The sequence below is a fragment of the Prorops nasuta genome, unplaced genomic scaffold (assembly GCF_024137725.1).
Source record: "Prorops nasuta isolate Cenicafe-Biocafe unplaced genomic scaffold, Cenicafe_Pnas_1.2 PNAS00010, whole genome shotgun sequence".
NCBI classification, from domain to species: Eukaryota; Metazoa; Arthropoda; class Insecta; order Hymenoptera; family Bethylidae; genus Prorops; species Prorops nasuta.
In genome coordinates, this window is record NW_027116807.1 from 5,106,253 (window position 1) to 5,133,376 (window position 27,124).

At 32.1% G+C, this 27,124-nt stretch overlaps 4 protein-coding genes and 1 long non-coding RNA gene across 7 annotated transcripts; 2 read left to right on the forward strand and 3 right to left on the reverse strand.

Moving 5' to 3' along the window:
- Positions 1 to 506: 506 nt before the first annotated feature.
- LOC136776644 (supervillin-like) lies at positions 507 to 11,467 on the forward strand. The gene is given in 27 exon segments (XM_066732334.1): positions 507 to 1,010; positions 1,585 to 1,773; positions 1,828 to 1,974; positions 2,050 to 2,138; positions 2,207 to 2,336; positions 2,535 to 2,748; positions 2,849 to 4,225; positions 4,910 to 5,634; positions 5,666 to 5,742; positions 5,744 to 6,438; positions 6,515 to 6,779; positions 6,852 to 7,125; positions 7,210 to 7,308; positions 7,398 to 7,566; positions 7,652 to 7,809; positions 8,030 to 8,271; positions 8,338 to 8,539; positions 8,631 to 8,782; positions 8,868 to 9,329; positions 9,402 to 9,552; positions 9,611 to 9,762; positions 9,846 to 10,118; positions 10,240 to 10,363; positions 10,437 to 10,631; positions 10,710 to 10,984; positions 11,079 to 11,234; positions 11,306 to 11,467. Coding segments are annotated over 26 exon segments (7,077 nt in total). The 5' UTR covers positions 507 to 1,010; positions 1,585 to 1,586; the 3' UTR covers positions 11,393 to 11,467.
- A 155-nt stretch (positions 11,468 to 11,622) lies between these two features.
- LOC136776646 (uncharacterized) lies at positions 11,623 to 20,168 on the reverse strand. 3 transcript variants are annotated; one of them, XM_066732337.1, is made up of 8 exons: positions 19,676 to 20,168; positions 17,089 to 19,124; positions 15,576 to 17,028; positions 15,359 to 15,513; positions 15,106 to 15,281; positions 14,817 to 15,027; positions 14,600 to 14,743; positions 11,623 to 13,003 (listed from the first exon to the last, which is right to left on the reverse strand). In XM_066732337.1, the coding sequence occupies exons 2-8, from the start codon at positions 19,039 to 19,041 to the stop codon at positions 12,851 to 12,853; spliced, it is 4,245 nt and encodes a 1,414-aa protein (XP_066588434.1). In that variant the 5' UTR covers positions 19,042 to 19,124; positions 19,676 to 20,168; the 3' UTR covers positions 11,623 to 12,850. The 3 variants fall into 3 exon arrangements, with proteins under 3 accessions (XP_066588434.1, XP_066588433.1, XP_066588432.1); XM_066732336.1 differs by having other exon boundaries at positions 15,359 to 15,510; positions 15,576 to 19,124; XM_066732335.1 differs by having other exon boundaries at positions 15,576 to 19,124.
- Positions 13,103 to 15,221, forward strand: LOC136776647 (uncharacterized). The gene is made up of 5 exons (XM_066732338.1): positions 13,103 to 13,443; positions 13,526 to 13,732; positions 13,825 to 14,028; positions 14,087 to 14,266; positions 15,095 to 15,221. The coding sequence occupies exons 1-4, from the start codon at positions 13,315 to 13,317 to the stop codon at positions 14,264 to 14,266; spliced, it is 720 nt and encodes a 239-aa protein (XP_066588435.1). The 5' UTR covers positions 13,103 to 13,314; the 3' UTR covers positions 15,095 to 15,221.
- Positions 20,169 to 21,908: 1,740 nt separating the features above from the next.
- On the reverse strand, positions 21,909 to 22,468 carry LOC136777112 (uncharacterized). Its single transcript, XM_066733184.1, has 2 exons — positions 22,007 to 22,468; positions 21,909 to 21,917 (listed from the first exon to the last, which is right to left on the reverse strand). Exons 1-2 carry the CDS (start codon positions 22,466 to 22,468, stop codon positions 21,909 to 21,911), a joined length of 471 nt encoding a protein of 156 aa, XP_066589281.1.
- A 3,195-nt stretch (positions 22,469 to 25,663) lies between these two features.
- On the reverse strand, positions 25,664 to 26,645 carry LOC136776952 (uncharacterized). The gene is made up of 3 exons (XR_010823194.1): positions 26,513 to 26,645; positions 26,250 to 26,421; positions 25,664 to 26,157 (listed from the first exon to the last, which is right to left on the reverse strand). It is a non-coding gene; the product is annotated as an uncharacterized lncRNA (long non-coding RNA).
- Positions 26,646 to 27,124: the final 479 nt, after the last annotated feature.

The following is a 27,124-nucleotide window of genomic DNA, read 5'->3' on the forward strand; positions in this document are numbered from 1 at the left end:
TGTCCATTTTTTTCTTTCAAAAAGAAGAGCGTTATTTATTACTCGAAATCGCAACCTTTGATAGTCAATATACTTTCTAGAACTAAGAAAATATGAAAGATTTCACATTCATTAAAGTCCAAGTTCTATGTATGTACTATATTCAATTAATAAAATAAAAGATACAATATAAACTTTAGTACAATTATTTTGGTGGATCTGTTAATTCTTATAAATCGGATACAAATGAAGAAGATGCTGATTCGAAGAATAATGAGACTGCTCGCATCAAGTAGTAAAAAGACATTATAAAAGCACTATAACCAAAATGACCACACTTATTACAAAATAAACATAGAACAAACACATGTAGACACGCTGTATGTTAGATATTTTGTTTACAAGCGAACTATACATATGTATATAATATATATACATATATAAGCTAGATAAGATATATATATACATTATGTATCTTTCAATTGAATATGCGTTTAAACTGGTTGAATCTCGTTGAATGAGTTGTGATTAAATTCATTAAATATATGTTCGTGTTGACAATTTGTTGCGCACCCAGCGGGGTGAGGGGGATGACGGTGACTGGACTGACTGGTATAGATCTCATAGAAATCTGATCTTGTATAGTCTGTGGATTATATTGTCCGGAAACCACAAATGATGACAATTGACAAGTTTTGCAAGTGTTGAGAGAGAATGGTTGAAAAAGGGAAAAGAGAAACTGTGGTAAAATGAGATGAGTAATAAATGTGGAATTTCACTTGACACGGGTTTATATCAGTCGTGTTGTGGATTTCCTTTCGGAATGCAAGTGTAGACAAATCGTCTTTTTAAAATATCTATTCGTTTTATGATTAACTGCTTTTTATAAAAGTCAGTCAGTACTTACTACTTACATTAAATAGCTGTGATATATTTTGTCTACAATAATTGTACGTATGTTCTTTGTTACTTGTAAATTTATTCTAATAACAATATTATGACTGCAACTGGTGAACGAATTTATTAAATCAGTAAGTATTAAATATGAAAACATTTGCTTTTTCACGTTTCCTTTTATACTTTGGTGCATCTTTTTCAAATCTGTTTCTATTTTTTCATAAATATATTACAAATTGTCAGTAACTTTAAACAAACCTATTGAAGTAATAAACTAATCCATTCAAACAGGTGTCATATTTTAGTAATAGAATTTAATAGTCTTGAACTGCATTTAAATTGAAGGCTGAGCATATTTACAATGTACATCGCAAATTCTTTATGTATAAATTGATAGTGTAACATGAAAATAAAAAATGTAATCTTGAGCAATGGTCTCTTACTGTTAAGATGAAACAGTGTAAAAATATACACTGCCTTACATCTAGTATGCATTTTGAAAAATAACCTCAGTTTATCTATTTTCATTATACATCTACTTTAACTATTGGCATTTGTATTACATTTTTTTCATAAAATAGATGAAGTAAATTTGATTGATTTGCTTTTTAATTTTAGTATCATAAAACATTTAAACTTATTAGTTCTTACATGTAACATATGGAAGGTTAACAAGCTTCTTTGTCCTGACATTAGTATATTTTTTAGTAATGGTTGCTGCTGGGGCTACAGCTTTGATGGCAGCCAGTGAGGAAAGTTCATCGGATGGAATAGAAAACAGCTCTGCTCAATGTACAACGCAATTTAGTGCTTCCCGAAATAATGAAGTGCAACATAGTCAGAGAAGTAAAGAATTGTCAAGCAAAAAGAATTTATCTGCTGTCTCTTCCAATACAAGTTTGTATTTTACGTATTAAATTGGGATGTTAAATACTAATATTAGTAATGCAGATTTAATTTTAACAGGAGACAATAATCAAGCTCATGCAGTTGAAAAAATCGTTAAATCAAGTACACGAGCGGAAAATAATAAACCGAGCCTTATTCGTGAAACAAAAGCATCCAGGTTAAGAGCCGCATCTATTATATCACCATCTGGTATTTATATGAATATTTGTTGTATATAAAAATGAAATTAGAAAATTATGTCATGTTTTTAATTTGTTCTGTTAGGTGGAGCTTCTTTATCAAAAAGACTAGGTATACCAGAATCTTCCACTGTTTGGAGTCTTCAGCCTAGCACCAGTTTATCACCAAAGGAAGAAAGTACTTTTAATATAGCATATATATGTAAAAGGATTTTAAATAAAAACTAACTCTCTTATTACAGGATGACTCTGTGTCAGATAATAGCAGTACAATGAATTTAGTAAGAGAAAGGGATAAAAATTTTAGAAGAAAGTCTAGTTTAAGTCAAGCAGTTAATGCACAATCATTACCACCTGATCGTGTAAATAATCGTAAGTATATTTATTTGAATGCTTTCTTTGTAAAGCAAATCTGATATAATATTACATTATTAATACATTTTTTTCATAATGAATCAGGGCAAGTACAGTTTTATGTGAAATAATTTTCATCCCAAAAAGCGATTTTGTAAAATTGTACTTTTCCTGCATATTGTATAGAAATTAATTTATTTCGCGTCATTGTTATAGCTGATCAGAAGGAACGACGATTAAGAAGACAATCAAATAAGCAAGGTCACATATCTGATTCAATATCAAGTATCGACTCTGGTGTGTATAGGCAAACTGCTTCAAGTTTACAAAAAAGACATGCTGAATCAAAACAAGCTTCTCCAAAAGCTTTTGCACGGTACACATCCAATCGTTCAAAAAATTTTACATTGGGAAATTCTCAAAGTGCAAGGTATGGTTTCTTTTAGAACTTTTAAATGTAAGGCAACTTAACTAAAATTGAAAGTACATATTGTTTATTGCATAAATTTTTTGTTTAAAATTGGTAATAGTGGTCACAGCGATTCAGAGGTTTCCAGGAGGGTAGATGCATTAACAGCTTTAACAAAAGCTACTATGGAGCGTGTTGAACGATTGACTTCGAATTCAAATGTGTCCATAAACCAAGAATATCATTCTGAGGCTCAACCGTCTAACTTATCATCATCAGAAAATTCAACCAATGCATTTAGTCAAACAACAAATTTTTTTACACCTGGTTCCCCAAGCAAATATTCTATTTTAAAGCGAACTAACGAAGAATCACAAGATAATTCAATAACACGAAGTCAGAATCCCCCAGTGTCAATTTTGAAGCACAAAGATAGTGAATCAAGCCAGTCTTCCTCTAATTCTTCTCATCAGACACTACCAGTGACATTCTCCCCATCAGTTGTAGAGCCATCAAATAGCAAGAGACATGGAATCTTGAAAAAAAGAAGTAGTTTGGATGAAAGTGAAATTCTTCGGAGACGAAGTTGTTCGCCAGATGTTTCTTTCGTAGACAGTAGCCACTCGGAATTCAGACCAATATTGAAAAACCAAAGGCGCTCCTCTTTAGATGAAATTATTAAAAGAGGTCAAAGCCCGGACCCTCAGCCTACATCAATATTAAAACGCAAATCGTCCAGAGAAGATGATAGGGAAGATCGTCAATTAGGTTCACCCGAGCCTCAGAGTATTTTAAAACGTAAAAGCAGTAATAGCTCAAGATCATGCAGTGTTGGACATCATGTAACAATTTCAATAGATGTTGCTAGTCCAAGTACAATTGAGACAGTAGAAAATTCCGAGGTAAAGCCAATTTTGAAGAAAAAGCACAACAAAGAAGAATTTTCCAGCAATGATACGTCGTCTTTAGAACCTCGACCAATTCTTAAAAAGAAATCCAGCACAGAATCTGACGAGCATGATGACAAACCGAAAAAGACTATTTTGAAGTGTTCACGAAAAAGTTCTCAAGAAGATAATAGCTGTGAGGCAGAATTAGGTTCTCCTAAAAAACTTTCTATGTTAAGAAATCGCGTATTGCAATTTCGATCGGGTTCGGTAGAAGCTGATTGCGTACGACCAATCTTAAAACAATCTGCTTCTCGAGAAAACGAATCTCGTATGCGTTCAAATATTAACGACAGCACACTGAATAATGGTGCTACTGCAACTGAAGACTTATTTTTACGTAAACGAGCGCAATCCGTTAGTCATGAACAACCTTCAAATCTTTATGTCGAAGCAGCCTCAGTACTTAATAAGCGAAGATCTCTGGAATCTACATCTCTTATAGATTCTCCAGTAGCGCCAAAAACGACGACTGATTTTTCTTTAAATGTGGAGACCATTGAACGCAATGAAATTTTAATTGTTTCTACCCCGTACAAAGTATCAAAAAGGTAATGACAATTTTTAAATATTCAATGATACACCTTAATTGTGTCTGATTTTTATTTTTTGAAAAGATATGTAATAATTATTTCTTATGATCAGCTTCATTCAGTTTGACGTGATTGTTTATATTTTCAATCGTAGTAGTAGTAATAAGAAAGTATGGACAAGATTTGATTCTGTGCCAAGTTTAAAATTAGATCTGCTAGCATTTCTGAAAGCTACCAGAAATCAGAGATAGTTAGACATTCGCAGAAGCCTCATTACTGTTTAGTGTAAAAACTAATACTGTTTAATTATTTCTAGTTGAATTTCGTAATAGTCTATGCAAACGGTAAAAACTAAAATATATGAACGACGATTTGCTAACTTTGAATTTAAATACCTTTTTGTGTCGTCTATTTTCGTGAAATGTCATCAATGTTATTCTTGGTATTCTGATCCAGTCAGTAAATTGTTACAATCCAATATTATCAGCTCTATTATTATATTGACATAGCAGATACTTCTGATTAAAAAAAATAATTTGTCTTAATTTAATTTGTTTTTTAAGTGTAAAAGATGTGTGGTGTGTTTTATTTCTACTTCTCAACTAAACTATTATTCTATTTTACAAATGCTTAATTACTTTGTATCAATTAAAAATTAATTAATTTTAATCGAATATTTATTTAACTCTTTTATTTTTCTAGTTCACCCACTAGCCAAAAGTTCGTATTTAAGCAACATAATAAAGATAAAATGGTGCCAATGCATAAGGCTGCAGAGGTCGTGAGCAAAGACGAGTCATATGTAGTTTCCATAAATAATGATACCAAGGATAACAGCCTTCCTAATCAAATAGTTAACAGTGATGAACTTGCAAGTCACTCTAAGCTCTCTGTAAACGAAAAAGAGGCTCGAGTGAATGATAGTGGTTACGGTGTTCAACGTAGTAATAGTGTTTCCAAATTGGCAATGCACTTTAAATCCTTGCAAGAAAAAGGTAAAGCTACAGAAAAAGAGAAATCAACTCTGAGTGGGCACCGCAAAGGATCGCATGGCGTACTGCGATATCGGGATCGAAAGGAGCACTGCAATGAAAGATTTAATACTCAGCCAGTAACACTGCAAGAGGTGCAAGAAGCCGTGCTCCAAAATCAACGCAATACATCGAATGTATTAGACGACAAAGCCACAGTTAATGATGATGAGTTTGATCCTTCGAAATTAAGCTTAGCCGAAAGAGTTCGAATGTTTGATGAAAAAATTGCCATTAAAAATGTTAAATCAATACATCGAGCTTCCGAAGAAAGGCAACAAAGAAGAAGACCTGGTAGTCGTTATAAAACTCAACCCATTACGTTTGAAGAAGTGGAAGTAGCCTCGAGAATCAATTTACAATTAAACCCAATAGATGATTCCCCATCAAATAAAGGTAAGTCAAACAATTAGTTTAGCTTTTATAGGAAAAAAATATAATAACGTTTTTTATAAATGTTTTCAACCTATTTCTTCATTCTTATCAAGAGTTTCAAGATTCGACTACCTTCCAAGCTGAATTACCAAAAAGCATTCTAAAGCCATCGTCTTCGCAAGTATATAATGTACCTCGACCTAAGAGTCCAGAGTTGGAGGGCTTAAAGTTGATAAAATCTGTACTTAAAAAAGAGTCCGAGGAGCTGCAGCAACAAGCTTCTGAAACTTGTGATATTTTTCCACGTTCAATTTTAAAACCCAATCCTCCATTAAAATCCGAGGAAAATAGTTCAAGTTGCGATGATTACGGGGCATTAATCGAAAAACCCATAATTATGCAAAATAAATATACGACTGGGAAGTCAACTCAGCATGAACAGAAAGAAAGTGCAATAAAAGTAAGCGATGATATAAAACAAAATTTGCATTTAGCATGTGTTGGGGATAAGAATGATCATAAAGATGATGTGCAGAATGAAACGAAGCTAAGATATACAGTGCCTTCAATTAAAAATATCTCTCAGGATCAATTATATAAATCAAGAACCAATGACCACGTAGATAGCGTTGATCATACCGAAGCAGCTTCGAAAATGGCCATTTCGAAAAAGCAGTATAAAAAAAATCAATATTTATCACCAGATGATACACCGCGAACGTCTGATGATGAAGCTTCTTCATCTGGTGGCCAAGAAGTACGCAGTATTATAAAAAATGAAAGTGAACTTCGACGGCGACAGGCAATGTTATCAAAGCCAACTAAGTAATAGTTTCTTTTTATATTTGTTTGCTAATTGAGTTAATTGTTTCACAAATTATTTTTATTCTTATTTACACAGGTACACTGCCTTAGCAAAAAGCGCTAGTCATCATGCCCTCAATAATGAAGATTCTCTTGTCGGTTCAGCAGTGCATAAACATGGTGCGGTACCTTTACCAGGATTAATTCGAAGTGCGACTCAAAATATACCTTCTGTAGAAGCCAACGAAACAGCAGGTATGAGTATTGCTGAGCGACTCGCTGCACTGCAACGTAATGGTAACACAAACTGGAAGAAACGCGTAATATCTACAGATTTTAGTTCATCTACTCAATCTGATACGGTATGTATTTTTGTATGAGCTAACATTACTTTAAAAGTGTATGACTTAATTTAGTTTGATTTTCGTTTTAAGGATTCTGCTTCTGGTAGTTTAATTAGTAAGGAAGAAATGATAATTAAGCAAGGTGTCCTGGCTGACTGTCTCGGAAAGCTTGAGTCAGCTACCGAAGGTTGGAGAAAAAGAATTGCTACGACAGACGTTCAGAAATTTTCAGTTGCAGGAAAAATGAAAATTGAGCAAAATTCTAGTTTGCAATCCGATATAACTTCCCCGCTTGTCGAAGTTAAAAATATAATTGATAAAAAAAAGAAAACTCCCCGACCAGAACGCTTTAAAGGACGTAAAGGTATTTTTTATCTACCCAAATCCACTGATGTTAAATCAGTATTTTTTCACTCATTTTACTATAATGAAATTAAAACTTATTCAGGTATTGCAAAAGATAGTAGTTCAATGCCAAATAGTCCAAGTAAGGATTTGGCTGTCTCATTATTAGGTAGTTTTTCAGAGCCTAACAGCGAGGAAAGTGGTTAGTTTTTGTAATATTATTTATGGAAAATACTTTTAAAAAATACTCCGTTTTTTTTATAGAAAAGTAATTTTTGTTTTGTTTTTCAGATGAAGAGAATAAGTCAAATCGAAATTTATTATCAACTATATCAGTACTGAAAACTGATGATGAAAGTTTCACTTCTTTCTTTAATAGTGTTTCTTGGGAAAAATGTAAGACTGAGCGGCTGGATGTTGTTGAAAGTGATTTTGACTTTGTTAGACCACATTCCGAACTGTAAGCATTATACTTACCGATAAATAGTCTAAAATTTCATATTTATGTAGAATTTTAAATATTTTTCTGTATATTGGAATTATAGATTAGTTCAAAAGCGTAATATTCAATTTCAACGTCGAAGAGCAACATCGAAAAATCCTTTGAAAGTATTAGCTGCCAGAACTGATCTTAAAACCGAATACACAGAAATCAAAACTGGAGTCGCTGAAAGAGTAATGAAAAGTATAAACATAGATAAATGTAAGCAATTATTGTAATATATATATTTTTATCATTTTGGTTATGATAAATAATAAGAATTATATGTGTAGGCAAACTTTATTTGATTTCATGATTTTAAATGCTTACACGCATACACCTGCTATTTTTCTTTTAGTCAGATTTAATATTTTATATGCTTATAAGCTTATGATCTGCATATGTAAGTCAACATAGCGTTCTAATATTATGGAATTTACAGTAGCGAAGAACTCATCTTTGGCTGTTGAAGCCCTTGCTGGTTTAGCATCTACTGAAGATTTCAGTGCTGTCACGTTGAGAAACACAGCCGAAGTGGATATTTCAGTTGGAAAACTAAGACCGTATAAAGACATGATGCTAATTCTAGTAAAAGGCAGACGCCATGTTCAGATGAGATTGATAGAGCCTATTGCTGAAAATATTAATAGTGGAGATAATTTTATTTTAGTTACAAAAGCTGAGGTATATTCTTATAATTAAATATTTTTAATTGGCATATTAATGATTGATATTTTTTTATAATAACAGATATATAACTACATTGGCAAATTTAGTAATGTGATTGAAAGGGCTCGAGGAGCAGAAATCGCATTAAGTATACAACAAAATAAAGATTTAGGATGTCAAGCTACGCAACTTGTCACCATTAACGAAGAAAAAATTACCTGCACTAAAAGTCAGTTAACAAAGTTTTGGAATCATCTTGGTGCTACGAGTGATGATGTTGAAGGTATATTGGCACTAATTTTATAAGCGAATATATTACAGAGAAATTTAAATCTCAATACAATGTTAAAATCTTTTGTGTTATTTGCATTTAGTGACAGATGGAGGTCATCCAGATGAGGATGAAATTTATGAATCTGCAATGATTGATACAAACTTAGTTTATGAAGTCAAGGATAATGAATTAGTACCATTGGAAAAGTACTGGGGAGTTATACCTAAAATCAAAATGTTGGATCCAAATAAAGTAATTTCTTATAATATTTAATATTTGTAAGTAATATAAAGATTGTTGAAATATACGAACACTGATACTTCTTTAATCTTTTTAGGTATTGGTTTTTGATTTTGGAAGTGAGATGTACATATGGAGTGGGAAAGTGGCACCAGCAAACAAAAAAAAAATTGCTACACAACTTGCAATTGAATTATGGGAAGAAGGGTATGATTACAGCGAATGCATGATTTGTCCAATTAACGCAGCTTCAATGATTGGAAGACATAACAAATCTATTGAGGAAGTAAAACGTGCAAAGGTCAGACCTAAATGGTGTTTATTGGGCAAGTTAACCCAGCATGTTGAGACAATACTTTTTCGAGAAAAATTTTTGGACTGGCCAAACGTTACTGGCATAATCCGCGTCAAGAGTATGAAAAATATTGAAAAAGCTGATGGCTCAGTCACTGTTCAACCATGTGATGTTAGTGATATGATTAAGCCGAATATTACACCTGTAGACTTAGTTGTTAGTGGATGCCATCTAGGGCGAGGAACTGGATGGTATGACGACGAGGTATTTATCAATTTAAAACAGTATTTTAAGAATATTTATAATAAATTCTCTTTTTGCCATTCTTATACACAGTTAATGAGGCAATACACGGTCACTACTACCAGTGTAACCGTTTGGCACATAGATGAATTTTCGCATACACAATTAAGCGAACAATCGGTAGGTCAATTTTACACTGGTGATAGTTATATTGTACGATGGATGTATTCAGTTACAATAAGCGGTAAGTTTCATCGTAATTTTATAAAGTGTGCTATTATATATATCTAAATTTATTAAAGGACGAGAGCTAAGCGGACAACCATCTAAACATTCTGCTAAAGGACGAGATCGTTCAGCTTATTTTATGTGGCAAGGTAAAAATGCATCTTTAAACGAGCAAGGAGCAGCTGCTTTATTGACTGTTGAACTAGATCATGACCAAGGGCCACAAGTAAATTAACTATTTATTTTATTTATTTTCCAAGGGTCGTACGCATGGAAAGGTATTAATACATTATACGCTATTCACTCTAGATACGTGTTGCACAAGGGCACGAGCCAGCAGCATTTTTAAATTTGTTTGATGGAAAAATGATTGTACATGCCGGTAAAAAGACGGAAAAGAATTCGTATCAAGAATGGCGGCTATATATTAGCTGTGGAACAGTTAAATCCGAAACATTTTTGCTCGAAGTTCCTTGCAGCACACGGCAATTAAGAGGTCGGGGATCACTTATTTTATTAAATACTAAAACTGGAAAATTGTATGTATGGTACGGTTACAACGTACTATCTCATATAAAGAAGGTACTTAATTTTTTTCAAATAATATTAAAAAGATTAAGAAAATTATAATATACTAATCGTTTGTTCAGTGCATTTGTTACATGAATTTAATAACAAATAAAAATACCTGTTTAATTTTTAGAATACATTACACGCAGCAAATATGATAAAAGAAAATCGACCCCAAGAAATTGGACTAAATGAAATGTGCAATGTAGCAATTAATATAATCGTTGAAGGAAAAGAGCCTATAGAATTTTTCGATGGCAAGTATTAATGAAATGTAAAGGTTTCATAAAGATTTAAAGTTAGTATTTAATTACTGAAACATTTTTGTAGCTTTGGGAGGTATGCAGAAGCATTTATACATTCGTCTCGGAAAGAATGAAGCTCAAGATCATACATTAAGACTTTTCCATTTATCCAGCGTTTTAAAAGAATTTAAAGCAATCGAATTACTTTGTTCAAATCGGGCTGATCTTCCAACACCTTTTCCGTTTTTACAAGATGAACTTTACAGTGCTAATCAGCCAGGTAAATTTACATTACTAAACATTTCAGTGATTTTAATATAAATTATTGATATTTTAAATAGTTATACTTTTATTTCAGCGTTATTTTTACTTGATAACAAGAACGAAATTTGGATTTGGCAAGGATGGTGGCCTGATACAGAAGCAGAGGATCAATCTGGTAGTAAAGCAGTAAGATGGCAAGCAGAAAAGCGTGCAGCTATGACGGTCGCCATGCAGTATTGGAAAAAAACTCATCCTGAAACAAGTAAAGTCCCCATACATCTTGTTTGGGCTGGCTTAGAGCCTTTGGAATTTATTAACTTATTTCCAACGTGGACGTATCGTGATGATATTGCTGCTTTGAATATAGAGGTAATATTTATATTAAAATGAACAAGTTTAAATTAAAAAATACAAAGAATTGTACATTTCTATTTTATCTATTTATAATTTCATCTTATCAAAGGATGGTCGAAATCCTGGAGAAATTTTATCAGTTGAAAACGAGCTGGCTCGATTAACTCAAAGTACATATCCTCCGGCCCAATTATTACAACGACCTCTACCAGAAGGAGTTGATCCGACGCGACTAGAGATTTACTTATCTTCCCAACATTTTAAAGTCAGTTTCACTTTATTTTAACATTGTTTTTATAATAACACAGTGAATATAACTTGCTTTGTATTTATTAGGAGCTTCTGGGAATGGATAAAGAAGAATTTCAACATTTACCAGTTTGGAAACAAGTGAATCTCAAAAAAGAAATAGGACTTTTCTGATGAAAAATTTTTACGTCAGTGTATAAAGTATAGTTGATATTTTAAAAGGTGATTGCTACTAAACTTTCTGTTAAATGTTTCATATTTGTGACTTCAAATTTTCGAATTTTTAAATGTATCGATTAATATTTAATATTTGCCTAAAGTTGCCTATCAGTCTAACATTTACGAATAATCAATGCGGCGTGGTTAAAAATGTCTGTTATGTGATCCTAAATATAATAGAGATATGAATAAATAATTATATATTTTTAATACACACTAAACATAAATCGGCTTGTGAATACTTCGTTTATATTTATATAGGCTTGAATTTGTCAAAATAATACAATACGTTTTCGAATGGCTTACTACCATGTATGTAATATTTGTACAAGAACGGACTGTATTCTTTAAAACTTATTCTGTGTTTTTAAACAGTATTTAATGAAATATCTTAGCGTTACAGATCGACCTGTTTTTTGAAACTTTCAAACTTTCAAAACCCCTTATACATATCCAAAAATTACCACACACACATATATATATATATATATATATATATATATATATATTTATATAATCCTATGAAACAAAGACAAAATTAATTAAAGAAATACCGGTAAAATACAAATCTTGAGCATATTTTCTTTCATTATTTTATCATATTAAGCAATTCAATTTATTGCAATTTATAATATAGATTTTTATCACAACACGATTGGTTTTATGATACAGCAAGTGTCACGAACAATTGAATTAACTAATTATTTTAAAAATTTACGGGTATACATACAAGCAACGCTAGCTACAATTCTAATAGCAAATACATCTTTGTAAATAAAATAAAGTATAAAGCAATATATTGCAAATAACAATCATATGGAAAACAGGAGTACAGATATCCAATATCAATATAATTAATATTTTTGAAAATTAAATATAAGTCTACATTTCTAAATAAATGATATTAATTGTATATTAACGATGCAGAAACGAGAAGGCACTCAAATTCATGCAAATAAATCACGTTTAAAACTCCATTCTTATGACATTGTTTTGCATATTTGAAAATAAAGTTTAAAATGTCTAAGTCACATTTAAAGTCATAGAGGATAGAAATCTATCGCATTTCTATTAATGATATTTTATTGTTATCTAACAATAATAACATAAATGCGGAAATGCTTGTATGTAGAATAAATTTGTACGCCTAGCTCACATCTAATAGTAAAATAGTCCATCTGATTGAGTAGTGATTTACAATTAATTTTGTATTCTTAAAATAATAGTGCATTGATTTACTATAACGAGGTTGAATATATTCAATTTCACAGATTATTTGTTGTTAATAACAACTTCGTCTTCTCGTCGACATCATGCATCGATCAGTCCCATCTTTAATAACATGAAATACAACGCTGTTTGCACATTACAACCAATACTGGTACTTAACATCTTAAACACAGATGTATGCTTTTATGGAACCTTTCCATCAATATAATCTTTCATAGCTGTTTGACATTCGGTGGAGCACCAATGTTGAATTAGCAGAAAGGTTTCAGATTCCAAAGCTGCTTCCAACTTCCTACGTAGGCTGTGACGCAACAAAGCTTTTGTTGCTTCCATTGACTATAAAGAATCAAAACATCGTTATTAATTATTGCATGATTTCTCGAAACAATTGAATATTTATTTTCACTAATTACTTTCATTATATGCATATTTGTGTAGTGTATAATGATTTCTGTATTACAAACGTTTATGAAATTTGAATACAGCTTATTGAACCACCTTAGAACATAGTAACAGACTATATTATAAATACTAAGTATTTTTAAATGGTAGTAGAGAATGAGCGTGGGTGTATTGTAAGCTCACAGATGAATTGCAAATTTTCTTTTCAATTTCACAGTAAGCGATGAGCATCATCAGTCGAAAATATGACGCTGCTTGTGAATATCTATTTTATTTTCCACGTTTTTAATGTAATCTTTATCATTAAGAGTAACGGATTTGTTACAATTATTAGTAGTAAACCTAATAACGTTACATATGAATACAAAAAAGGGGTATGTATTAAAACTGTTTATAGGAAGTTAGTTTTTTTTGTCATTATTTAGTAATATTTATAGTAAAGTAAAATTCTAATAGATTCATGGAGAAAGTAATCTACATCAGTGCAATCATTACGAAGCGTGCAATATCGTTCATGACCGATTTTGGATGCCAATATTAACAGAAAGATTGTGTCAATGCATTGACGGGAAAGAATGTCCATGGCAGTGGACAAACAGCAAAGGAAATAAAAAAAATAACGGTCATTTTTCTATGACGTTAAATAATAAATCAGCCTTGAAAGTAACTACAATGGATTTGTTATCTCTTGTACATTCCCAAAGTAAGATTTGAAATGTAAAAACAAATAATATTTATTATGCTTTTTATTTCAGTTTTGTCAGGCAAAAGAAGAGTTTCATAAATGCCATCATAAACAGACTGCAGCAACAGTATATGGCGAGAGTAATACAAATAATACATATTTAATAGCCTACAATGCAACCATACATTGCTTATGCCCAAAATCCCACTACTGGAAATTGATAAAATTTACCTATGAAGAAACAGTAACCAGGCAAATTTTTAAATGTGTAAAGGTAAATTAAAATAAATCATATTGTAAAGCATTATTTATGCCACAGAAAAAAATTTTAGAAAAGGAAATGTCAGAGCTACGATTTTTGTGGGCATATTCGTGCTGATTTATATTCAACGTATTACAGATGCACCTGTCCTATGGGACATTTGTGTGTTTTTAGAAACAAAACATTAGAAAATGTACAAGAGCTTCTATATTCTGGACCTGCCTATAAAGCCTATTGCCTTCCATCTTAAGTAAATATGTTAATATTAAAAAATAATTTCTTAACTATAAACTAAAGAGACTAAACTAAAAATGAAGAATCAGGCTAAGTCGTATCAAATCGAATTAAACTAAATCGTGTTAAAGTGGTATTTCGTTAGTATTTGAAAATTGTTTGCTGTCAAGACACTATGGTATCTCTTCATAGATCATGTTATATGAAATAATCGCTCATTAAAGAGGTATAATTCATGGAAATGGAAATATACCAGCTTAATTTGGTTTAATTTAACATAACTTGGTAGGATTCAGCCTAAGACTCGAAATATTTCGCTATAAGGATATAATTTAAATTGGATCCATACTTGGGACGACTGCTCGCTCATTGCTTTCAAAGTAGGTAACAATTCTGCCTGAAAGCGATCGGGCCATAAAACACGTGTAACAAGCCCAGCTCTCAAAGCTTCGCTAGCCGTTAAAGTCCGTCCTCCCAAAAGCAATTCACTTGTCTAAAATATTAATAAAAATTATGTATACATTTTCATCTTTACACATCTCTAATCATATTAAATCTCTACCTACAATAGCACTGCCTAATATGTGCGACAAGGTAAACACGGCTGCCCCTTCAGCAATTTGACCTAATTTACCGTAAGGTGTACTAAATGTTGCTTTATCACTAGCGATTACAAGGTCAAACAATGGTAACATTGTTACACCTAAGCCTACCGCTGCACCTTGTACCCCAGCTACAATAGGCTTATTGAACATTGCAAGACTTTTAATGAAATCTCTGAAAAAAGTATTATTTAGAAATTTACACTTGCTTTGCAAAAATAATATTATATAATATATTATAGAAGTAGCATACTTGACGGCACTCGCATATTCTTCAGCGACTAAGCGCCGTTCATCCTTATTTTCAAGAAGAAGGCCCGAAAGTTCGAGACCTTCACAAAAGCTGTTGCCAGTAGATGTTAAAAGTACTACTCTGCATTCATCATCTCTTTTTAATATAGACAAAGTTTCACGGAATTCTTGTATGATCTGTAAACAAAATACAATGTAAATGTAAATGAAGAATAATAAACGTAATTATATATTTTAATAAAACCTAAACTTACTTGAAGTGTGATGCTATTTTTTATTTTAGTGGTACTGGACGGCGTAAGTATCAACTGTACGAGATAGCCATGCCGTCGTACAGTTATTTCTTTATTGCTGAACTGCGTTGAAACTTTATTATTATCAAACTCGAATGGTTTACAGTCATTTCCTGCTAAAAAAATTGGAAAATTGTTATATATTCGTTAGTTTATTAATTAACAAATAATAAAACACCTTTAGTTTTACGACTGATTGAAGAGCTACCAGGTCGACTAGGAGCGCTGACCATCGACAAGGCAGTGGCTGCTTCTGCAAGAACAGCGGATAATTTGTCGTCTTCCTTGTTGAAGTATTCGGTGTCGTCCAAGTCGAGATTTTTGATAATCGTAGTCTTGTTTTTGGCAACTTTTTTGCTTTTTGACGTTGCACCATTAGATCTTGCATTAGTTTTGGACTTGCCAGCAGTACCATCACTTTTTCTTGCATCTTGTTTTTTATTGGAGCGTATTGGCAATGTCTGAATCTCGTTATCAAGGAAAGAAGCTGGGGCATTACTAAGTGTTTTCTGTGTAGGTTTCTTTTTATTTTTCTTACCACCTATCCTCTCATCTTGTGGTGGAAATATTTTTGTCAGCAGCTTAGAACCTTCCGTGTCTAGAAAAACTGCATCAAATACTGGTTTGTCCATACCATCGATACTCACTCTAGGGCTACCCGATGTACCAGAAAATGAACTGGAGGAATGTCTTCTGACTATTATGGAGGCATCGGCAGCATTTCTTATTTTTGCAGGGATGATAAATTCACTGCTCAATGGAGGCTCTGTTGGTTTCTGTGATTTCGTTGGCTCTCCGTATTTTCGATCAAGAAACGAATCACTTAGCAATACCGAGGATCTTTTTGATCGTGGCGAAACTTTTGTGACATTGGGTGTAGCAGTGCGTAACCTCAAGACAGCATTGCGTACCAATTTGGTTCTTAGTTTTAACTCGCGTTGAGCCTTCTGTACATCCATCACTTTACTCTGAGACTGTGTAATGGATACCAATGGCTTTTTATCTTTATGTTCCACGTCGTAAAGCAAATTAACCACTCCTTCGTCTTGGAGTAGTCTATCGATTTCGTTAATAATTTTTTTCTTAGGCTTTACTTCTCCTGTCGCAGCATCCGTCGCACTCTTTTGCAAATTGGAAATAAGCTTAGCACCTGATTTCTTTGAAGAAGCATGTGACTTTGCTTTCATACTAACCGTCTTTTTTACTTTTTTTAGATCTGGTTTTCTCTTTACTTCTTTCTTTGTCATTTTCTTCTTCTCTGCAGACTTTTTAGTTGGAGTTTGTTTTACATTTTTTACAGCAATATCTTCTTTAGTTGAATTATTGAAAGTACCAGGATTATTTTGATTAAGAGGCAATACATCAGATATTTCAATAATATTCGAAAGTATCGTGGAATCGTTTGTTGATGCTACATTAACATCAACTTTGATTTGATCTTTACCAGATTTTTTGTTTAGACTACCCTTAGTCTTGAGAACTTTTTGACGTTTCGTGGTCTCTTCGTGTTCCCTTGCTTTTTCGGTCGGTTTACGCTTGCGGCCAGATCTTGACTCGTCTAATCGTATTTCTACTGAGCCTTTAGTTACATCCGATCCTTGTTTTGAATTGTTATCCTGATCTGGAATTAACTGAATCGATGGTTTTACTTTTTCCATCATTGAATCTTCATCTAATAAATCTATGCTCACAATTTTTTTCATGGTATCTTGATTAACCATCCTACAGGTATCTTTAGCTGTAGTTTTTATTGTCGATTTGATCACTTTTTTCTTTTTAAAAGCAGGTGTCTTAACAGACTCTGGAGGAAGTTCCAAAAGCTGCTTTAATGCTATTTCCCTTTCGACTAAAGGATCAAGTTTGGGAGGGGAGCTATGTTCATTATTAATAATATTTATAGATGTTTTGCTTTCCTCTACCAGAGTAGGTGGTTTCAAATTGGACCAATCTGGATCAACGTCTCCTTCTAAAATTGCTATTAGCTCTTTGTTATCTGTGCGTCCCTCTTTATCTGTTTCATTATTAGAGTCTTGAAGATTCCTCCGTTCATTGTTATCTGCAATTAGTGAAATAGAATGTGGTAATGGTATTAATTTAGGTACAGTGACTGAAGCAGCTCCTGAATACTTAGTTGTAATTTTCGTAGCTGGTAAATCTTTAACAGACTCCTGTGATGTTTGCACGAGTTTTTCTTTATCTCGTTTAGTCTCTTTCGGTATTTCTTTAGGAGAGTTTAATATTTTGCTTAAACCAGCTTGACTTCTACTTATTGTATCAATTGCTTCCAACTGATCACTGTCACTTGAATGCTTTCGTTTACTCTTTGGTGAAACCCTTGTGTTTTGCAAAACAGGAGATTCTTTATCATCTTTACTTATAGCTCCAAAACTGTTAGTAGTTAATTGCTTTGAGACATATAAATTTTTGTCTTTGGTAATTTCTTCCTGCATGTGATCAGTGTTCACAGTTCCATCTAGGGCAATATCAGTGATAACAGTACAACTTTTCTCATTAGCTGTAGCCGATTTTATTTCTGTATGTTTGACTGTAGCTTTAGTATCGTCTAATAAATGTTTTAATTTGACTTCAACTAAGTCCTGCTCCTTTGGATGTTTACGTACATCTTCAGTAGTTTCAACATCCCAATCACATAAAATATCTTGGATTAAATTTCTCTCCTTTGTCAATACATTAGGTTGGTTAGGATTATTTTGCAAAGTATTATATTCTTTTGAAATATTTGGATTGGTAAAATTGACAGATACATCCATAGTACAATTATTATCATCTACTACTTTATCTCCTTTAGAGACATTTAAATGAGGAGGTGTAGATACAGTGTCTGCTGTAGTTTTAACTGCTTCTTCATCTCTTATATCATCTACAACTGGAATTTCATTTGGTTCTGCATCTTCCATAGCTATAACTTCAATTCCTACCTCATTGCTTCTTTCATTTGATATAGGTAACACATCTCCTCTGTTATCAATTTCTGTTTTATTTATAGAGTTTTCTGGTTCTTCAGGCTCTTCTACCGCAACAACAAGTTCTTCATCACACGTTTCTTCTTTTACAGCTGCAACATCAGTTTCAGTTTTAACCTCTACAATAACTACTTCTTCATGCATCACTTTTCTTTTATCATTATCTATATCAATTTTACAATCCTCAGTTTCCTTCTTTATTTCTGTAGTTTCTGAATGAATGTTATCAACATCAATGTTCCTCTTTAACAAATTTGTGGTTTTTTCTTTTTCTCCGCTATACTTTTCACTGTCTGTTATTGTCTTTGAGTATTGTGGAGAACCATCATTTACATCACTTATAAAATTAATTTCCTTTTTAGTGTTTGCCATATTTTCATTATCTTTAGTAACATCAAAATCAATCACACTTTTTATTGGGCTCTTGATGCTTCTAACTGATATCTTTGGAGATGCTAAAGGATTTGCTTTTCCTGTATCATTCCCAACATTCTGTACATTAAAGATTGTTTCTTCTTTTTTGATAACAGCATTGTCAAGATTTTGGACTTCATGACCATTTTCAGATCCAGTAATGATATCAGTAGCATATTCTGAATTACAATTAGGGCCGTCAATTTTATTAACATCCTCAACAAGCTTTGTCTGTTCTAAGTCCATTTTGTCATTAAACTTTGTTGCTTTATCGATACTTTCTATTCCTTTTTCTGAAGTATATTTCAATTATTATGCAGTATTGTATCCTGTTAATAATAAAATTAATTAATATTAATATACTTTATCACTCTTTAATATCAAATGATAAATATGTTTTAAATACTTATACATTATTTGTAAATAATTAAGAGCAATAATCTAATTTAATTCATATTAAAATAATAATTTATATAATCACATTAATCTACATAAACAAATCTTGCATTTGAAATAAATATCCATAGAGTAATCTAATATGAAAAGCATTTTATAACCTAATTGCAATTAACTCTTGAGTGAAAAAGGTGATGTTTTAAGTGACTTATAGATACTTTGTTAATTAACTAACATCACATCTCTTAAAATCTATTATGTACATAAGTTACTTTTATTTATAAGAAATTTATTTTCAGCTGGCTCTTTACATCTCCGATTTTTAATTTTTTAACTAGATTAGATGACAGTTTATCTTATTGAAAAATGTAAAATAATGTGATCGATAACATATCTATATTCATAATTACTAAATATAGCATTAATTAAGGATATTGTTTGTTAAATAACTAAAATAAGGGTTTATTAGTATAGAAAAACATACCAAATGGCAAAACGAAATCCATACTGATAACTCTTCAAAAGATCACATTTCATACAGCTACTTAACAAAGAATTAAAATCTGTAATACCAGATAATATTAATATTTCGTTATAGAAACCACATATGATCCACTGGATCCACGAAAAGCTGATTTCTACTAAAACTCAATATTTTTTGAAGCACAAGCACAATGTTTACACGATTCAGCCTGCGCACAGCTTCTATAATGATGTGCCGGAGCCTGAAGCTCCAGAAAAATTGTTGTTAAAATCCTTTAACAATTAAATGAAAGTTCTAAAAATTATAAGTAAGTTTTTCTTTTTTCCGAAATAACTTGAGAAACTTTTTTAATATCTCACAATCGGTAATTACCATTGGTAGTAATAATTATATAGGTAGGGCGGACATTTGTCAGAGACTTGTTTTGTAAAACGGTAGGGGGACAATCATCCGAAATTTATTTTTCTTATTCACCTCTCTACACTCTACTGACTTGCTTCTACAGTCGGATATTGGCGTATATTGACGTTACTCTAGACTAGAGTGAAGTAGAGTGGACTAGAGTGACTAGACGAACGTTTCACGTTTGCGATCATCAGCGCCACCTACCGGCAAAGGTTGACCGGCGGCGGGGGCATCCGGCATCGCCCGCATCGCGCGGAACGCCAGGCCCCAGAAGTCTCGCCGCCCGCGCATGAGCAATCTACTCTAGCTAGCCTCTAGCCAAGGTTGCCAAGTCCGCCATCTTGAATAGTACTACGCTCTATAGTAAGTGAATTTTGATATAAGGAATGCAGACTGCACAAAGTGTACTGCCAGCGGAAATACGTTAGTAGCCATCTTAAATGCAGAACGTAATATATCAAAAATTATATATATTATATTCACAGCCTGTCACCGTAAACGGCGTGAACGAAGACAAATGTTAGTATACGGAAAAATAAAGTGTAATAAAGAAATATTTGATCTATCTGACAGCTGATGTACTTATGGTACACTGTGGGAAATTGATTCGTCGACCTTTCGGTTAACTTCACTCCGTACTTTTCTGAATTATACCACAGTATAGAAAAAATCATTTAAGTTGGTATCTGTTGTAGAAAGTATAGAAATATGAAAATAATATATATATTTTCATACTCATGTACATATAGTCTACTCGACATTAGTTCATCAAAATAGTAAATGTCAAATAGGTAAAATTCATGAAATATGAAGTATCAGTTGTTTGTAGCACAACAGAAAGAATTATAATAAATAGTTATTTAACCAATATTTTCAAAAATTATGTATTTCTTTAAAGTATGAAAATATTCTGTTTGTCTACAAATAAATCCTTCATTTGTAAATAAGTGTATGCAAGTTATTTAATCAAAAGTTGGACCAGCTGAAGTAAAGGGACTAATGCATAGCAGAAAGAAGAATAGTTGTCAGATGAGTATTCCAAACCACAAAAGCAAAACTGATTTGGATATTTTTCTTGGTTAAAATGTTTGTAATCATTTTTGTTACAGGAATCATTCATCAAGACACATGGTATAATTGTTATTATTTATTGCACATCTCTAATAAAACAGTGATTTGTGAAGTGGACAAAAATTCTTGTATATTTAAAAGTTGAGTGAAATCCATCTATTGCAGTCGCAGCTACTCCGTAAAACTTGGATTTGAAGACTTAAGTAAATCTCATCTAAAAAAATATAATTATTAAAATTAAGAAATGTAAGTCTATCATAATAAGTTATTATTTGTTTACCGTCAAAAGTCTATAGCATGGCCATTATTTTCTAAGACTTTGTTTAGTCTATGCGGGACGGAATTTACCAAATTTTCACAAATTTCAGGTTCTCCTCTCAATTCTTCCCAAACTCTCAACACATGATTTCTCAGGGCTTCTTTAGTTCTTTCAGCCTCTGGTCTCCATCGTTTGGTTATGATGCCCCAGATATTCTCTATGACATTTAAGTCAGGTGATTTGGAAGGCCAATCAACCAGAGAAATTTGTGGATGCCGGTTAAACCAATCTCGTGTCTTGAACGAGGTGTGTACGCTGGAATTATCCTGCACATAGTGAATGGTAGGCATTTCCTCCTCAGGATAGATTGCTCTTACTGTCGGCAGCATGACATCTTCCAATACATTGATATATATATCCGAGTTCATCTTAGTTTCTATTTGATGAAGCTCTCCAATGCCATGCTTGGACATCCAGCCCCAGAATGCCAACGATATTCTACAACTCCTGTCTCGAGGAAGAACATATTTTTCGTTCAACCTTTCGTCATCTGGCCTCCACACGTGCATTCGGCCGTCTGCTGTTGACACAAATACCTTCTCATCTGTCCAGATCGTATTATCCCAACAATCATCCTGTTGGCCTAAATATTCTAGAGAAAATCCTACACGTCTTTCTCTGTGCTCATTTGTGTATTTAATTTTTCTGCAAGGACGATGGCAATGGACACCTTCTCTATGCAGAATATTACGCACTGTTTTAGGTGTAATATTTAAATTTATCTCACTTAGAACTCTTGCAGATGCTTGGAAAGGATTGTTTTCCATTGAACTACGAATAATTCTGTTTTCTTCTGCAGTTGTTTTAGCAACTCCATGGTTTTCTTTTCTATGATCTGATAATCCTTCCAGGCCATTCTCTCTATACCGATCTATCCACTTACTCACTGTCTGCCTATGCAAATTTAACTTTCTTGCAATTTCAATATTGCTATAATTTTCTCTCTTCAATGCAATAATTTGCCCTCTTGTAATTAAATCTTTTTCCCTTTGATTCATTTTCACTTTTACTTAATTGTAACTTGCAGTCTTTATTTGTCTTTTGTTTTTTTCCCACTTAATTGTAACTTGCAGTCTTTTGTTTAAAACAAAAGACTGCAAGTTACAATTAAGTAAAAGTGAAAATGAATCAAAGGGAAAAAGATTTAATTACAAGAGGGCAAATTATTGCATTGAAGAGAGAAAATTATAGCAATATTGAAATTGCAAGAAAGTTAAATTTGCATAGGCAGACAGTGAGTAAGTGGATAGATCGGTATAGAGAGAATGGCCTGGAAGGATTATCAGATCATAGAAAAGAAAACCATGGAGTTGCTAAAACAACTGCAGAAGAAAACAGAATTATTCGTAGTTCAATGGAAAACAATCCTTTCCAAGCATCTGCAAGAGTTCTAAGTGAGATAAATTTAAATATTACACCTAAAACAGTGCGTAATATTCTGCATAGAGAAGGTGTCCATTGCCATCGTCCTTGCAGAAAAATTAAATACACAAATGAGCACAGAGAAAGACGTGTAGGATTTGCTCTAGAATATTTAGGCCAACAGGATGATTGTTGGGATAATACGATCTGGACAGATGAGAAGGTATTTGTGTCAACAGCAGACGGCCGAATGCACGTGTGGAGGCCAGATGACGAAAGGTTGAACGAAAAATATGTTCTTCCTCGAGACAGGAGTTGTAGAATATCGTTGGCATTCTGGGGCTGGATGTCCAAGCATGGCATTGGAGAGCTTCATCAAATAGAAACTAAGATGAACTCGGATATATATATCAATGTATTGGAAGATGTCATGCTGCCGACAGTAAGAGCAATCTATCCTGAGGAGGAAATGCCTACCATTCACTATGTGCAGGATAATTCCAGCGTACACACCTCGTTCAAGACACGAGATTGGTTTAACCGGCATCCACAAATTTCTCTGGTTGATTGGCCTTCCAAATCACCTGACTTAAATGTCATAGAGAATATCTGGGGCATCATAACCAAACGATGGAGACCAGAGGCTGAAAGAACTAAAGAAGCCCTGAGAAATCATGTGTTGAGAGTTTGGGAAGAATTGAGAGGAGAACCTGAAATTTGTGAAAATTTGGTAAATTCCGTCCCGCATAGACTAAACAAAGTCTTAGAAAATAATGGCCATGCTATAGACTTTTGACGGTAAACAAATAATAACTTATTATGATAGACTTACATTTCTTAATTTTAATAATTATATTTTTTTAGATGAGATTTACTTAAGTCTTCAAATCCAAGTTTTACGGAGTAGCTGCGACTGCAATAGATGGATTTCACTCAACTTTTAAATATACAAGAATTTTTGTCCACTTCACAAATCACTGTTTTATTAGAGATGTGCAATAAATAATAACAATTATACCATGTGTCTTGATGAATGATTCCTGTAACAAAAATGATTACAAACATTTTAACCAAGAAAAATATCCAAATCAGTTTTGCTTTTGTGGTTTGGAATACTCATCTGACAACTATTCTTCTTTCTGCTATGCATTAGTCCCTTTACTTCAGCTGGTCCAACTTTTGATTAAATAACTTGCATACACTTATTTACAAATGAAGGATTTATTTGTAGACAAACAGAATATTTTCATACTTTAAAGAAATACATAATTTTTGAAAATATTGGTTAAATAACTATTTATTATAATTCTTTCTGTTGTGCTACAAACAACTGATACTTCATATTTCATGAATTTTACCTATTTGACATTTACTATTTTGATGAACTAATGTCGAGTAGACTATATGTACATGAGTATGAAAATATATATATTATTTTCATATTTCTATACTTTCTACAACAGATACCAACTTAAATGATTTTTTCTATACTGTGGTATAATTCAGAAAAGTACGGAGTGAAGTTAACCGAAAGGTCGACGAATCAATTTCCCACAGTGTATAAGTGAATAAATAAAATAAAAATGCTTTTCCTAAATTGATTTTTAATTTTGATAAAATGGTCAAATGTAGCCATTAATAAATTAGATTTGGTAATAAATACAAAAAATGCGTTTTATTATAACAAATGAGTTGAGGTAAAATAAACTCAATGTTTTTATATTAATCTGTTAATAAATGCATTTTTTTATTTATTATGGAGTCCAATAAATTAATGGTTATTAAAAAAAAAATTCCTTGTAATGAAAAAAGAAATGAAAAAATTTTAATCTTCACCAAGACTCGAACACGAGCCCACCGCATGATAAACGGCAACCTTACCGCCTGCGCTACAGCGCTCACTTGATGTACCAAGAGCAAAACAGGCTTTTAAAGACTGACTACAATTCTTTCACTAACTCGTCATAAACGATTAAGAATTAGCTGTAATAATAAATACATTTATCTACATAGCATTATTGTACTAAATTTATTGTTTTTAATTTGAAGCATACATTTTGCATGAAGATATGATAATTTAAAACCATTCAGTACTCTATATACAAAACTATTCATATGCTCAACTATCATAAATTAATTAAGTAATATTATAATATTTGTTATATGTAGTCGAATAACTATGATAAACCAGCATATGAATAGTTTTGTATTTAAAGTATTGCATGAACATCCTTAAAGTATCGTATCTTCATGTAAAATGTATGCTTCAAATTAAAAACATAATAAATTTAGTGCAATAATGCTGTGGAGATAAATGTATTTATTATTGCAGCTAATTCTTGATCGTTTATGACGAGTTAGTGAAAGAATTGTAGTCAGTCTTTAAAAGGCTGTTTTGCTCTTGGTACATCAAGTGAGCGCTGTAGCGCAGGTGGTAAGGTTGTCGTTTGTCATGTGGTGGGCTCGTGTTCGAGTCTTGGTGAAGTTTAACATTTTTTCATTTTTTTTTTCATTACAAGGAATTTTTTTTTTAATAACCATTAATTTATTGGACTCAATAATAAATAAAAAAATGCATTTGTTAACAGATTAATATAAAAACATTGAGTTTATTTTACCTCAACTCATTTGTTATAATAAAACGCATTTTCTGTATTTATTACCAAATCTAATTAATTAATGGCTACATTTGACCATTTTATCAATATTACAAATCAATTTAGGAAAAGCATTTTTATTTGCTTTGAGTTTTTAGGTAAACGCAGCACCACTTCACACGGATAACACGTAAAAATGTCACGGTTAGCGGTAGTCGCTCTTCTTCTAAAGCCAATGTTGCCTGAAGTCCAAATCACACCTATGCTCTCCAGGCATAGTTGTGTTTGTACCGCTTCCCTTTAAATTTTCTATACTCCTGCTGGCTAGCGCTTATCTTCATTTTTGTTGCTAAAAGCTTGATTCTGGCATCACTGCCGTGTGGAACTATTAGTTTGCTAATAAAAGCAGAGGCTTAATTTTAAGAGATTGCAACGTATAGTAATTAATATAGATACAATTGTAAAAAGAAAACAAAAATTTTATTTTACATATATTAACTTTAAATAAAATCCCACAAAGTACTGTAAAATATCTAACATGTTATATTATATATCTAATCTGTCAGCTTCTTTATTTTAATATTCATCTCAATTATCACAGTTTGATCCTCAGCGATGACACAGTAACCACATTATGGTGAACCTATTCTTTTTTTTTAATGTTCGATCCACATAGCTTCATCCTCAGCAGTGATACAGTAAACACACGTACATTACTATAATTTAATCTGAAACAAAATCCCACAAAGTACTATAAAACATCTTACATTTTATATTATATATCTATTCTGTCATTTTCTTTATTTATTATTGTATTTACCCAAAATGCTGACTCATTTATTTTAATGTCTGTCTCAATTAACACAGTTTGATCCTCATCAGCGATGACACAGAAACAACATTATGGTGAATCTATTCCTTTTGTTTTAATGTTCAATCCACATAGCTCCATTCTCAGCATTGACATAGTAAACACTTTACAATAATTTAATCTGAAACAAAATCCCAAAAAGTACTATATAAAATCTTACATTTGAAATTACAAATGTAATCTGTCAGCTTCTTTATTTGTATCGTATTTACCCAATGTGTTGACTTGTTTATTTTAATATTCATCTCAATTAACACAGTTTGATCCTCAGCGATGACACAGTAACCATAATATGGTGAATCTATTCCTTTCATTTTAATGTTCAATCCACATAGCTCCATCCTCAGTAGTGACATAGTAAACACATTACTATAATTTAATCTGAAATAAAATCCCAGAAAAAACTATAAAATATCTTACATTTTATATTATATATCTAATTTGTCAGCTTCTTTATTTATTATTGTATTTACCCAGTTTTTTCACTCGTTTATTTTATTATCCGTCTCAATTAACATAGTTTGAATCTCAACGATGACACAATAACCACATTATGTTTAGTCTATTCCTTTATTTTAATTTTGAAAATCTGCATAGCTCCATCCTCAGCACAGTGACATAGTAAACACATTACTATAATTTAATCTGAAATAAAATCCCACAAAGTACCACAAAATATTTATATCTTACATTTTATATTATAAAATTTATTGTTATACTTATCTAAAATGTTCAGTCCTTTATATACTTTTAAAAATTATTTTTATGTACATTTTACAAATTTCGTCACTTTATTTATTCACTTATACCATCAGTACATCAGC